The following is a 13,342-nucleotide window of genomic DNA, read 5'->3' on the forward strand; positions in this document are numbered from 1 at the left end:
AGAGGGGGATCTGTGGGTGGCGCTGTTATGGAGAGGGGGATCTGTGGGTGGCGCTGTTATGGAGGGGGGGGATCTGTGGGTGGCGCTGTTATGGGGAAGGGGATATGTGCACTGTTATGGGCATAACAGTGCACAGATCCCTTTCCCCATAACAGTGCACAGATCCCTTTCCCCATAACAGTGCACAGATCCCTTTCCCCATAACAGTGCACAGATCCCTTTCCCCATAACAGTGCACAGATCCCTTTCCCCATAACAGTGCACAGATCCCTTTCCCCATAACAGTGCACAGATCCCTTTCCCCATAACAGTGCACAGATCCCTTTCCCCATAACAGTGCACAGATCCCTTTCCCCATAACAGTGCACAGATCCCTTTCCCCATAACAGTGCACAGATCCCTTTCCCCATAACAGTGCACAGATCCCTTTCCCCATAACAGTGCACAGATCCCTTTCCCCATAACAGTGCACAGATCCCTTTCCCCATAACAGTGCACAGATCCCTTTCCCCATAACAGTGCACAGATCCCTTTCCCCATAACAGTGCACAGATCCCTTTCCCCATAACAGTGCACAGATCCCTTTCCCCATAACAGTGCACAGATCCCTTTCCCCATAACAGTGCGCAGATCCCTTTCCCCATAACAGTGCACAGATCCCTTTCCCCATAACAGTGCACAGATCCCTTTCCCCATAACAGTGCACAGATCCCTTTCCCCATAACAGTGCACAGATCCCTTTCCCCATAACAGTGCACAGATCCCTTTCCCCATAACAGTGCACAGATCCCTTTCCCCATAACAGTGCACAGATCCCTTTCCCCATAACAGTGCACAGATCCCTTTCCCCATAACAGTGCACAGATCCCTTTCCCCATAACAGTGCACAGATCCCTTTCCCCATAACAGTGCACAGATCCCTTTCCCCATAACAGTGCACAGATCCCTTTCCCCATAACAGTGCACAGATCCCTTTCCCCATAACAGTGCACAGATCCCTTTCCCCATAACAGTGCACAGATCCCTTTCCCCATAACAGTGCACAGATCCCTTTCCCCATAACAGTGCACAGATCCCTTTCCCCATAACAGTGCACAGATCCCTTTCCCCATAACAGTGCACAGATCCCTTTCCCCATAACAGTGCACAGATCCCTTTCCCCATAACAGTGCACAGATCCCTTTCCCCATAACAGTGCACAGATCCCTTTCCCCATAACAGTGCACAGATCCCTTTCCCCATAACAGTGCACAGATCCCTTTCCCCATAACAGTGCACAGATCCCTTTCCCCATAACAGTGCACAGATCCCTTTCCCCATAACAGTGCACAGATCCCTTTCCCCATAACAGTGCACAGATCCCTTTCCCCATAACAGTGCACAGATCCCTTTCCCCATAACAGTGCACAGATCCCTTTCCCCATAACAGTGCACAGATCCCTTTCCCCATAACAGTGCACAGATCCCTTTCCCCATAACAGTGCACAGATCCCTTTCCCCATAACAGTGCACAGATCCCTTTCCCCATAACAGTGCACAGATCCCTTTCCCCATAACAGTGCACAGATCCCTTTCCCCATAACAGTGCACAGATCCCTTTCCCCATAACAGTGCACAGATCCCTTTCCCCATAACAGTGCACAGATCCCTTTCCCCATAACAGTGCACAGATCCCTTTCCCCATAACAGTGCACAGATCCCTTTCCCCATAACAGTGCACAGATCCCTTTCCCCATAACAGTGCACAGATCCCTTTCCCCATAACAGTGCACAGATCCCTTTCCCCATAACAGTGCACAGATCCCTTTCCCCATAACAGTGCACAGATCCCTTTCCCCATAACAGTGCACAGATCCCTTTCCCCATAACAGTGCACAGATCCCTTTCCCCATAACAGTGCACAGATCCCTTTCCCCATAACAGTGCACAGATCCCTTTCCCCATAACAGTGCACAGATCCCTTTCCCCATAACAGTGCACAGATCCCTTTCCCCATAACAGTGCACAGATCCCTTTCCCCATAACAGTGCACAGATCCCTTTCCCCATAACAGTGCACAGATCCCTTTCCCCATAACAGTGCACAGATCCCTTTCCCCATAACAGTGCACAGATCCCTTTCCCCATAACAGTGCACAGATCCCTTTCCCCATAACAGTGCACAGATCCCTTTCCCCATAACAGTGCACAGATCCCTTTCCCCATAACAGTGCACAGATCCCTTTCCCCATAACAGTGCACAGATCCCTTTCCCCATAACAGTGCACAGATCCCTTTCCCCATAACAGTGCACAGATCCCTTTCCCCATAACAGTGCACAGATCCCTTTCCCCATAACAGTGCACAGATCCCTTTCCCCATAACAGTGCACAGATCCCTTTCCCCATAACAGTGCACAGATCCCTTTCCCCATAACCGTGCACAGATCCCTTTCCCCATAACAGTGCACAGATCCCTTTCCCCATAACAGTGCACAGATCCCTTTCCCCATAACAGTGCACAGATCCCTTTCCCCATAACAGTGCACAGATCCCTTTCCCCATAACAGTGCACAGATCCCTTTCCCCATAACAGTGCACAGATCCCTTTCCCCATAACAGTGCACAGATCCCTTTCCCCATAACAGTGCACAGATCCCCCTTCCCCATAACAGTGCACAGATCCCCCTTCCCCATAACAGTGCACAGATCCCCCTTCCCCATAGCAGTGCCATAGACCGATCCCCCTACCCATAACAGCCCCGGCCCTGCTGCTCACAGCAGACTAATCACTCACTGCATCTTTATTTTACCTTACAAATCGTGACGCTCCAGTAACAACTCTGCAGGCAGAGCGGAGGGCGGCGTAACGTCACTTACTCACGTGACGCACCTGCTCCGCCCACTTTATGAATGAAGTGGGTCTCACTATAGACCAGTGAGTCTGACATCAATAGTAGGCAAATTAATGGAAACCCTATTAAAGGATAGGATTGTGGAACATCTAAAATCCCATGGATTGCAAGATGAAAAACAACATGGGTTTACTTCAGGGAGATCATGTCAAACAAATCTTATAGATTTTTTTGACTGGGTGAATAAAATAATAGACGGTGGAGGTGCAGTAGACATCGCATATCTAGATTTTAGTAAGGCTTTTGACACTGTCCCACATAGAAGACTTATCAATAAACTGCAGTCATTGAGCATGGACTCCCATATTGTCGAGTGGATTAGGCAGTGGCTGAGTGACAGACAACAGAGGGTTGTAGTCAATGGAGAACATTCAAAACAAGGTAATGTTACCAGTGGGGTTCCACAGGGATCTGTACTGGGACCGATTTTGTTTAATATCTTCATAAGTGATATTGCAAAAGGCCTCGCTGGTAAGGTTTGTCTTTTTGCTGATGACACAAAGATATGTAACAGGGTTTATGTTCCTGGAGGGAAACGCCAAATGGAAAAGGATTTTGGAAAACTAGAAGAATGGTCAGAACTCTGGAAACTGAAATTTAATGTGGATAAGTGCAAGATAATGCACCTGGGGCGTAAAAACCCAAGAGCAGAATATAGAATATTTGACACAGTCCTGACCTCAGTATCTGAGGAAAGGGATTTAGTAATAATTATTTCAGAAGACTTAAAGGTGGGAAGACAATGTAATAGAGCAGCACGAAATGCCAGCAGAATGCTTGGATGTATAGGGAGAGGTATAAGCAGTAGAAAGAGTGAAGTGCTTATGCCGCTGTACAGAACACTGGTGAGACCTCACTTGGAGTATTGTGCGCAGTACTGGAGGCCATATCTCCAGAAGGATATAGATACTCTAGAGAGAGTTCAGAGAAGAGCTACTAAACTAGTACATGGATTGCAGGATAAAACTTACCAGGAAAGGTTAAAGGACCTTAATATGTATAGCTTGGAAGAAAGAAGAGACAGAGGGGATATGATAGAAACTTTTAAATACATAAAGGGAATCAACTCGGTAAAGGAAGAGAGCATATTTAAAAGAAGAAAAACTACCACAAGAGGACACAGTTTTAAATTAGAGGGGCAAAGGTTTAAAAGTAATATAAGGAAGTATTACTTTACTGAGAGAGTAGTGGATGCATGGAATAGCCTTCCTGCAGAAGTGGTAGCTGCAAATACAGTGAAGGGGTTTAAGCATGCATGGGATAGGCATAAGGCCATCCTTCATATAAGATAGGGCCAGGGGCTATCCATAGTATTCAGTATATTGGGCAGACTAGATGGGCCAAATGGTTCTTATCTGCCGACACATTCTATGTTTCTATGTTACTGGAGCGTCACGATTGTAAGGTAAAATAAAGATGCAGTGACTTAAAGTAAACCGCCCGCCCGGCGCGGGTGACAAATCCCACACCCCATATTTTCTGCCGATATGTACCAATATCGGCCGAAATGGATTAGGCCCATTTTCGGCCGATATTTTCAGCCGCCGGAATTTCGGTGCACCCCTAGTAGAAATAATAGAGGAATGGCACAACATGGAGCCAGAAGAATAGATGCCCCAGTATTGCTATTACATGGGGAATACACATGTCAGGAGAGGTGACAGGTCCGCTTTAATGGCTGTGTGGTGAGTTATTTTGAGGGCACACCAAATTTACACTGTTAAACAAGCTGTACAGTACACTGACTACTTTACATCGTATCAAAGTGTCAGAGATATTGCTGCTTCACCGAAATGATAGAAAACAGAGGCCAAGGTGTAACCCAATGTGGCAGTTCAATATGTGGACTCTGTGGACTTTAGACAGAGCTGGGCGAGGATTTGGAAGCCTGGAGCCCACCGCTCTGATGAGACTGTAACCAAATCTGCACGTCTTTACATATATACTTACTGCCTTAACAGCTGCCGGCCTTGTTTCCAGGTCAGCTGACTATTCGGAAGCCCTGGGGGAATCTCAGATTCTTTGGTTTCTTCTGAAACGAAGGAGTAAATATAGACTGATGTTAACAGCATCTACTCCTTAGAATACATACTATTCAGCCACCATCTGTCTATATACAAGCAGCAGGTGACAGCATTATTAACACATGGCTATAGAACCGTTACAAGAGATACCGAAACGTGTCCTGCTAAAAATCACCAAGGCTCAAATCAAAGCTGCACATTCCCAATGACAGATGCATGCTGTTAGGAGCCATTTCTGGAATGTAAGGACAGAGAATCAGTCATAACCAACACATAAGGGCCTGTTCAAACCAAACATGAGAAGTACAGATGTGAAGGGTCTGCATCCGTGTACCCATCTGCCAGGAGAAGTTTTCAGTGGAGATCTTCAAGATTAGCATAAGGCTACATGCACACGACCGTATGTGTTTTGCGGTCTGCAAATTGCTGATCCGTTTTTTTTGCGGATCCATTGTAACAATGCCTAAAACGGACAAGGATAGGACATGTTATATTGGCGGGGCTACGGAACGGACATACGGATAGCACACGGAGTGCTGTCCGCATTTTTTGCGGACCCACAGCAATGAATGGGTCTGCATCCTATCCGCAAAAAAAAAAAAAACAGAACGGACACAAAATAGGTTCATGTGCATGAGGCCTAAGAATTATATCTGGGCAATCTATCTCCAAAGGGACGAACCATGGACCATGGGTAATATACATTCTCAATGCCCATCCTTCCTGAAATGTCCCGTGCACAACTTAAAATCTCTGAATTAACACCTTTACAGAAAAGGAGAAATTGAAGGAATCTGCAGCTTATGGAATGGCACAGCACACCAAATACCCACACAAGTGATAGGATTAAAGAATGTGCTTACCCGATTCAATGGCTGGCATCTTCATATCGCCTTGATTTAATTCTGTTCCATATTTTAATTTATGGTATTTTGCCCTACAACAAACATTATGTTAAATAAAATACCATAAGACAATGCTCAACTATAAATGTAAAGAACTACTAAACCAACACATGTGAGTAATACTCTGTTCCTTTAAAATTCACTTTTATTAAACATGATTAAAAGATACTACCGTATTTTTCGCCCTATAAGACACCCCCCCCCCACAAAAAAAAAAAGAGGGGGAAAAATCAGTGAGTCTTATGGGGTGAATATAGGGAAAAAACATGTCCAGCGCTAGTGGCCTCTGAAGTTACTGGTTACCTGCTGCGATGTGATCAAAGGGCCGGCCACCAGGGTGGATAAAAATCAATGATTTTTATTTTTTTTAAATAAAAAAAAAAATCAAATCAGATTTTTTTTTTAATTTAAATCAGATTTTTTTTTTTATATAAAATGCTTTTTGGGGAAAATATATTACCATCCAAAGTTTATTTCATCATGAAATAAAAATTAGTTTTTTAATTATGTAGAATAAGGCTGTATATGTTTAATTTTTTTGGTAAATAAATTCCATTAATCCATTCACAATGTCCTGCTCTTCCAGAGGTTTTTGTAAGATTATTGGGCAGTTTCTCTGCCTACAAGATATTATCACAGATGCTTGGTTTACTTTTGCAGTTCTCAAAACTGAATTTGACTCAGCAGAGATCACATGCCTCTTCTTCACAGCAAAAATGTTATAACGTGAACAGAGTTGAGAAAAAGACCTTAATCCGAACTTCTACAAACCTATGAATGCAGAATCAACCGAATCAAACTAATATGAAAAGTTGTTTAAACCTTCATCTACTTGCATATTATAAGTTATACCAGCGAGAATTAGTCTTTATGTAGAAAACTAGGATTTAAATCAAGCCTTACTGACTAGTAATTTAAATCAAATCCACCCTGCCGGCCACGCTGCTGGTGCTTGGCTGGAGTTCTCTCCAATCCTCCTCCCCCTCAGTTTCCAGTTGTCAAATAGGGTTCTGTACATTCGAAATGAGTGCCATACTTCTATATATCGGATCGGAAGAGATCCAAGATGATATATCAAAACGATGTAGACGTCATCCTTATATAAATGGATGGTCCCACCATGGTTTATAATGTGGGCAATATTGTGAATTAAGGTGTTTCCAGACCTGGATGTACTATCCGAGTGCTCTTCCGGCCTCCTCCTCCCCCACTAATGCCGCCAATTCCCCCGCCCTGTCATCCACAGATCCCCCACATAACAGCGTCCTCCGCAGATCCCCCACATAAGTGTCCTCCGCAGATCCCCCACATAACAGCGTCCTCCACAGATCCCCACATAACAGCGTCCTCCACAGATCCCCCACATAACAGCGTCCTCCACAGATCCCCCACATAACAGCGTCCTCCACAGATCCCCCACATAACAGCGTCCTCCACAGATCCCCCACATAACAGCGTCCTCCACAGATCCCCCACATAACAGCGTCCTCCACAGATCCCCCACATAACAGCGTCCTCCACAGATCCCCCACATAACAGCGTCCTCCACAGATCCCCCACATAACAGCGTCCTCCACAGATCCCCCACATAACAGCGTCCTCCACAGATCCCCCACATAACAGCGTCCTCCACAAATCCCCCACATAACAGCGTCCTCCACAGATCCCCCATAACTATGTCATACCCAGCCGCGTCAGCGGCTCATATGGGAAAATCCAAGCAAATAGACCTCTAGCACAATTCCCTGAAAATATCGCATTGCATACCGTTATCGCAATTTTTAGGGCCCTAATCGCAATCGCACAAAATTCCCATATCGTGCAGCCCTAGTATGAGGTGACGTATCCGGCTCCGAGGCGCTCTTTGATGACATAATGTCCGCTCTGTGGAACACATATGCGTTCCAGAGCGACGTCCTCTTTTCTTATATACTTGTTTATATGTATTATACATGCTTAGGAACTAATAAGTATAGATAAGGTTAACGATCGATATAATCCATGTATCTTCATAATATTGGAGGGGAATGACAGACAGTCTGAGGTGTGTGGGGGGGTGGGAGGAGAGTATTTAAGGCGCCAGTTTGAAATCCAAACTGAGACCCCTGACATCCCAAAAGCCTGCATCCTGGCTCAAGTCTCCCAGAGGGTCCTGATTGAGGGGCACCGAGCGATAGTCTCCATTGTGAGACGGAAAGCCAAGTATAATTTATCCCCTGACAAACCGGTCGTGATTTTTATCGACTGGGGAAATGCAGCGTCGGGAAAACTGTCTGTTTCATGTTTACTTTGGTTGCCCTTTAGTGGGATACTTATATGTATTCAGCATTCTTCTATTTATATTTCCCTTTCCTTTTGAAGGTAGGGTTGAACAGGGGCAATATAGATAAGGTACGAGGACAGGGAACCCCTACCATCAAGGGGTGTCCCTGGGCTGAGGTTTAGGAAGGGACGCATAGGGAGAAATAGGTTTTATCAATGGTTCCTATTGTTTACTCCCATCCTGCATTGCCCTGGAAGATGTACCAGTGATATCATCATCACGTCCTTCCTCACCACGTCCCTCTCAACATATGAGGACCCTGCTATCTTCAAATAAGTGATACTGGGCTATTTCAACAAACTGAGTAACCCTGGAAGATTGCTTAAACTATATGCTGATCTGAGATAATAAGTATTTCATTCTGTATACATGTTGTCTTGACCCATGGGGTTCGAGCTTGAGGTGAGCTTATGTTTTTAAGAGATTATTAACCACCTCAGCCCCCAGTGCTTAAACACCCTGAAAGACCAGGCCACTTTTTACACTTCTGACCTACACTACTTTCACCGTTTATTGCTCGGTCATGCAACTTACCACCCAAATGAATTTTACCTCCTTTTCTTCTCACTAATAGAGCTTTCATTTGGTGGTATTTCATTGCTGCTGACATTTTTACTTTTTTTGTTATTAATCGAAATTTAACGATTTTTTTGCAAAAAAATGACATTTTTCACTTTCAGTAGTAAAATTTTGCAAAAAAAAAAACGACATCCATATAGAAATTTTGCTCTAAATTTATAGTTCTACATGTCTTTGATAAAAAAAAAAATGTTTGGGTAAAAAAAAAATGGTTTGGGTAAAAGTTATAGCGTTTACAAACTATGGTACAAAAATGTGAATTTCCGCTTTTTGAAGCAGCTCTGACTTTCTGAGCACCTGTCATGTTTCCTGAGGTTCTACAATGCCCAGACAGTACAAACACCCCACAAATGACCCCATTTCGGAAAGTACACACCCTAAGGTATTCGCTGATGGGCATAGTGAGTTCATAGAACTTTTTATTTTTTGTCACAAGTTAGCGGAAAATTATGATTTTTTTTTTTTTTTTTTTCCTTACAAAGTCTCATATTCCACTAACTTGTGACAAAAAATAAAAAGTTTTATGAACTCACTATGCCCATCAGCGAATACCTTGGGGTCTCTTCTTTCCAAAATGGGGTCACTTGTGGGGTAGTTATACTGCCCTGGCATTCTAGGGGCCCAAATGTGTGGTAAGGAGTTTGAAATCAAATTCTGTAAAAAATGACCTGTGAAATCCGAAAGGTGCTCTTTGGAATATGGGCCCCTTTGCCCACCTAGGCTGCAAAAAAGTGTCACACATCTGGTATCTCCGTACTCAGGAGAAGGTGGGGAATGTGTTTTGGGGTGTCATTTTATATATACCCATGCTGGGTGAGAGAAATATCTTGGCAAAAGACAACTTTTCCCATTTTTTTATACAAAGTTGTCATTTGACCAAGATATTTATCTCACCCAGCATGGGTATATGTAAAAAGACACCCCAAAACACATTCCTCAACTTCTCCTGAGTACGGGGATACCAGATGTGTGACACTTTTTGCAGCCTAGGTGGGCAAAGGGGCCCATATTCCAAAGAGCACCTTTCGGATTTCACTCCTCATTTTTTCCTGAATTTGATTTCAAACTCCTTACCACACATTTGGGCCCCTAGAATACCAGGGCAGTATAACTACCCCACAAGTGACCCCATTTTGGAAAGAAGACACCCCAAGGTATTCCGTGAGGGGCATGGCGAGTTCCTAGAATTTTTTATTTTTTGTCACAAGTTAGTGGAAAATGATGATTTTTTTTTTAATTTTTTTTTCATACAAAGTCTCATATTCCACAAACTTGTGACAAAAAATAAAAACTTCCATGAACTCACTATGCCCATCAGCGAATACCTTGGGGTCTCTTCTTTCCAAAATGGGGTCACTTGTGGGGTAGTTATACTGCCCTGGCATTCTAGGGGCCCAAATGTGTGGTAAGTAGGTAAATGACCTGTGAAATCCGAAAGGTGCTCTTTGGAATGTGGGCCCCTTTGCCCACCTAGGCTGCAAAAAAGTGTCACACATCTGGTATCTCTGTATTCAGGAGAAGTTGAGGAATGTGTTTTGGGGTGTCTTTTTACATATACCCATGCTGGGTGAGATAAATATCTTGGTCAAATGCCAACTTTGTATAAAAAAATGGGAAAAGTTGTCTTTTGCCAAGATATTTCTCTCACCCAGCATGGGTATATGTAAAATGACACCCCAAAACACATTCCCCAACTTCTCCCGATTACGGAGATACCAGATGTGTGACACTTTTTTGCAGCCTAGGTGGGCAAAGGGGCCCATATTCAAAAGAGCACCTTTCGGATTTCACAGGTCATTTTTTACAGAATTTGATTTCAAACTCCTTACCACACATTTGGGCCCCTAGAATGCCAGGGCAGTATAACTACCCCAAAAGTGACCCCATTTTGGAAAGAAGAGACCCCAAGGTATTCGCTGATGGGCATAGTGAGTTCATGGAACTTTTTATTTTTTGTCACAAGTTAGTGGAATATGAGACTTTGTATGAAAAAAAAAATAAAAAAAAAAATAAGCATTTTCCACTAACTTGTGACAAAAAATAAAAAATTCTAGGAACTCGCCATGCCCCTCACGGAATACCTTGGGGGGTCTTCTTTCCAAAATGGGGTCACTTGTGGGGTAGTTATACTGCCCTGGCATTTTCCAGGGGCCCTAATGTGTGGTAAGTAGGTAAATGACCTGTGAAATCCTAAAGGTGCTCTTTGGAATATGGGCCCCTTTGCCCACCTAGGCTGCAAAAAAGTGTCACACATGTGGTATCGCCGTATTCAGGAGAAGTTGGGGAATGTGTTTTGGGGTGTCATTTTACATATACCCATGCTGGGTGAGAGAAATATCTTGGCAAAAGACAACTTTTCCCATTTTTTTATACAAAGTTGGCATTTGACCAAGATATTTCTCTCACCCAGCATGGGTATATGTAAAATGACACCCCAAAACACATTCCCCAACTTCTCCTGAGTACGGCGATACCAGATGTGTGACACTTTTTTGCAGCCTAGATGCGCAAAGGTGCCCAAATTCCTTTTAGGAAGGCATTTTTAGACATTTGGATACCAGACTTCTTCTCACGCTTTGGGGCCCCTAGAATGCCAGAGCAGTATAAATACCCCACATGTGACCCCATTTTGGAAAGAAGACACCCCAAGGTATTCAATGAGGGGCATGGCGAGTTCATAGAAACTTTTTTTTTTTGGCACAAGTTAGCGGAAATTGATATTTTTAATTTTTTTCTCACAAAGTCTCCCGTTCCGCTAACTTGGGACAAAAAATTCAATCTTTCATGGACTCAATATGCCCCTCACGGAATACCTGGGGGTGTCTTCTTTCCGAAATGGAGTCACATGTGGGGTATTTATACTGCCCTGGCATTCTAGGGGCCCTAAAGCGTGAGAAGAAGTCTGGAATATAAATGTCTAAAAAATTTTACGCATTTGGATTCCGTGAGGGGTATGGTCAGTTCATGTGAGATTTTATTTTTTGACACAAGTTAGTGGAATATGAGACTTTGTAAGAAAAAAAAAAAAAATTCTGCTAACTTGGGCCAAAAAAATATCTGAATGGAGCCTTACAGAGGGGGGGATCAATGACAGGGGGGGGATCAATGACAGGGGGGTGATCAATGACAGGGGGGGGTGATCAATGACAGGGGGGTTGATCAATGACAGGGGGGTTGATCAATGACAGGGGGGTGATCAGGGAGTCTATATGGGGTGATCACCACAGTCATTGATCACGCCCCTGTAAGGCTTCATTCAGACGTCCGGATGCGTTTTGCGGATCCGATCCATCTATCAGTGCATCCGTAAAAATCATGCGGACATCTGAATGGAGCTTTACAGGGGGGTAATCAATGACAGGGGGGTGATCAGGGAGTCTATATGGGGTGATCACCACAGTCATTGATCATGCCCCTGTAAGGCTTCATTCAGACGTCCGGATGCGTTTTGCGGATCGGATCCATCTATCAGTGCATCCGTAAAAATCATGCGGACATCTGAATGGAGCTTTACAGGGGGGTGATCAATGACAGGGGGGTGATCAGGGAGTCTATATGGGGTGATCACCACAGTCATTGATCATGCCCCTGTAAGGCTTCATTCAGACGTCCGGATGCGTTTGCGGATCGGATCCATCTATCAGTGCATCCGTAAAAATCATGCGGACATCTGAATGGAGCTTTACAGGGGGGTGATCAATGACAGGGGGGTGATCAGGGAGTCTATATGGGGTGATCACCACAGTCATTGATCATGCCCCTGTAAGGCTTCATTCAGACGTCCGGATGCGTTTTGCGGATCGGATCCATCTATCAGTGCATCCGTAAAAATCATGCGGACATCTGAATGGAGCTTTACAGGGGGGTGATCAGGGAGTCTATATGGGGTGATCACCACAGTCATTGATCATGCCCCTGTAAGGCTTCATTCAGACGTCCGGATGCGTTTTGCGGATCGGATCCATCTATCAGTGCATCCGTAAAAATCATGCGGACATCTGAATGGAGCTTTACAGGGGGGTGATCAGGGAGTCTATATGGGGTGATCACCACAGTCATTGATCATGCCCCTGTAAGGCTTCATTCAGACGTCCGGATGCGTTTTGAGGATCGGATCCATCTATCAGTGCATCCGTAAAAATCATGCGGACGTCTGAATGGAGCTTTACAGGGGGTTGATCAATGACAGGGGTGTAATCAATGACAGGGGGGGTGATCAGGGAGTCTATATGGGGTGATAACCACAGTCATTGATCACGCCCCTGTAAGGCTTCATTCAGACGTCCGGATGCGTTTTGCGGATCTGATCCATCTATCAGTGGATCCGTAAAAATCATGCGGACATCTGAATGGAGCTTTACAAGGGGGTAATCAATGACAGGGGGGTGATCAATGACAGGGGGGTGATCAGGGAGTCTATATGGGGTGATCAGGGGTGATCAGGGGCTAATAAGGGGTTAATAAGTGACGGGGGGGGGGTGTAGTGTAGTGTAGTGGTGCTTGGTGGGACTTTACTGAGCTACCTGTGTCCTCTGGTGGTCGATCCAAACAAATGGGACCACCAGAGGACCAGGTAGCAGGTATATTAGACGCTGTTATCAAAACAGCGTCTAATATAC

The 13,342-nt window shown here is 44.6% G+C and overlaps 1 protein-coding gene across 4 annotated transcripts in view; it reads right to left on the minus strand.

The window, feature by feature from the left end:
* Positions 1 to 13,342, minus strand: part of STRN3 (striatin 3) — a 97,346-nt gene that overhangs the window by 61,221 nt on the left and 22,783 nt on the right. For all 4 annotated transcript variants that reach the window (XM_040411178.1, XM_040411176.1, XM_040411177.1 and 1 more), the window contains exons 3-4: positions 5,780 to 5,853; positions 4,843 to 4,924 (exon numbers count right to left, since the gene is read on the minus strand). In XM_040411178.1, coding sequence (XP_040267112.1) covers positions 4,843 to 4,924; positions 5,780 to 5,853 — 156 coding nt within the window. The remainder of the gene's footprint in view (positions 1 to 4,842; positions 4,925 to 5,779; positions 5,854 to 13,342) is intronic.

This window comes from Bufo bufo, chromosome 11 (genome assembly GCF_905171765.1).
Source record: "Bufo bufo chromosome 11, aBufBuf1.1, whole genome shotgun sequence".
In the NCBI taxonomy this organism is placed as follows: domain Eukaryota; kingdom Metazoa; phylum Chordata; class Amphibia; order Anura; family Bufonidae; genus Bufo; species Bufo bufo.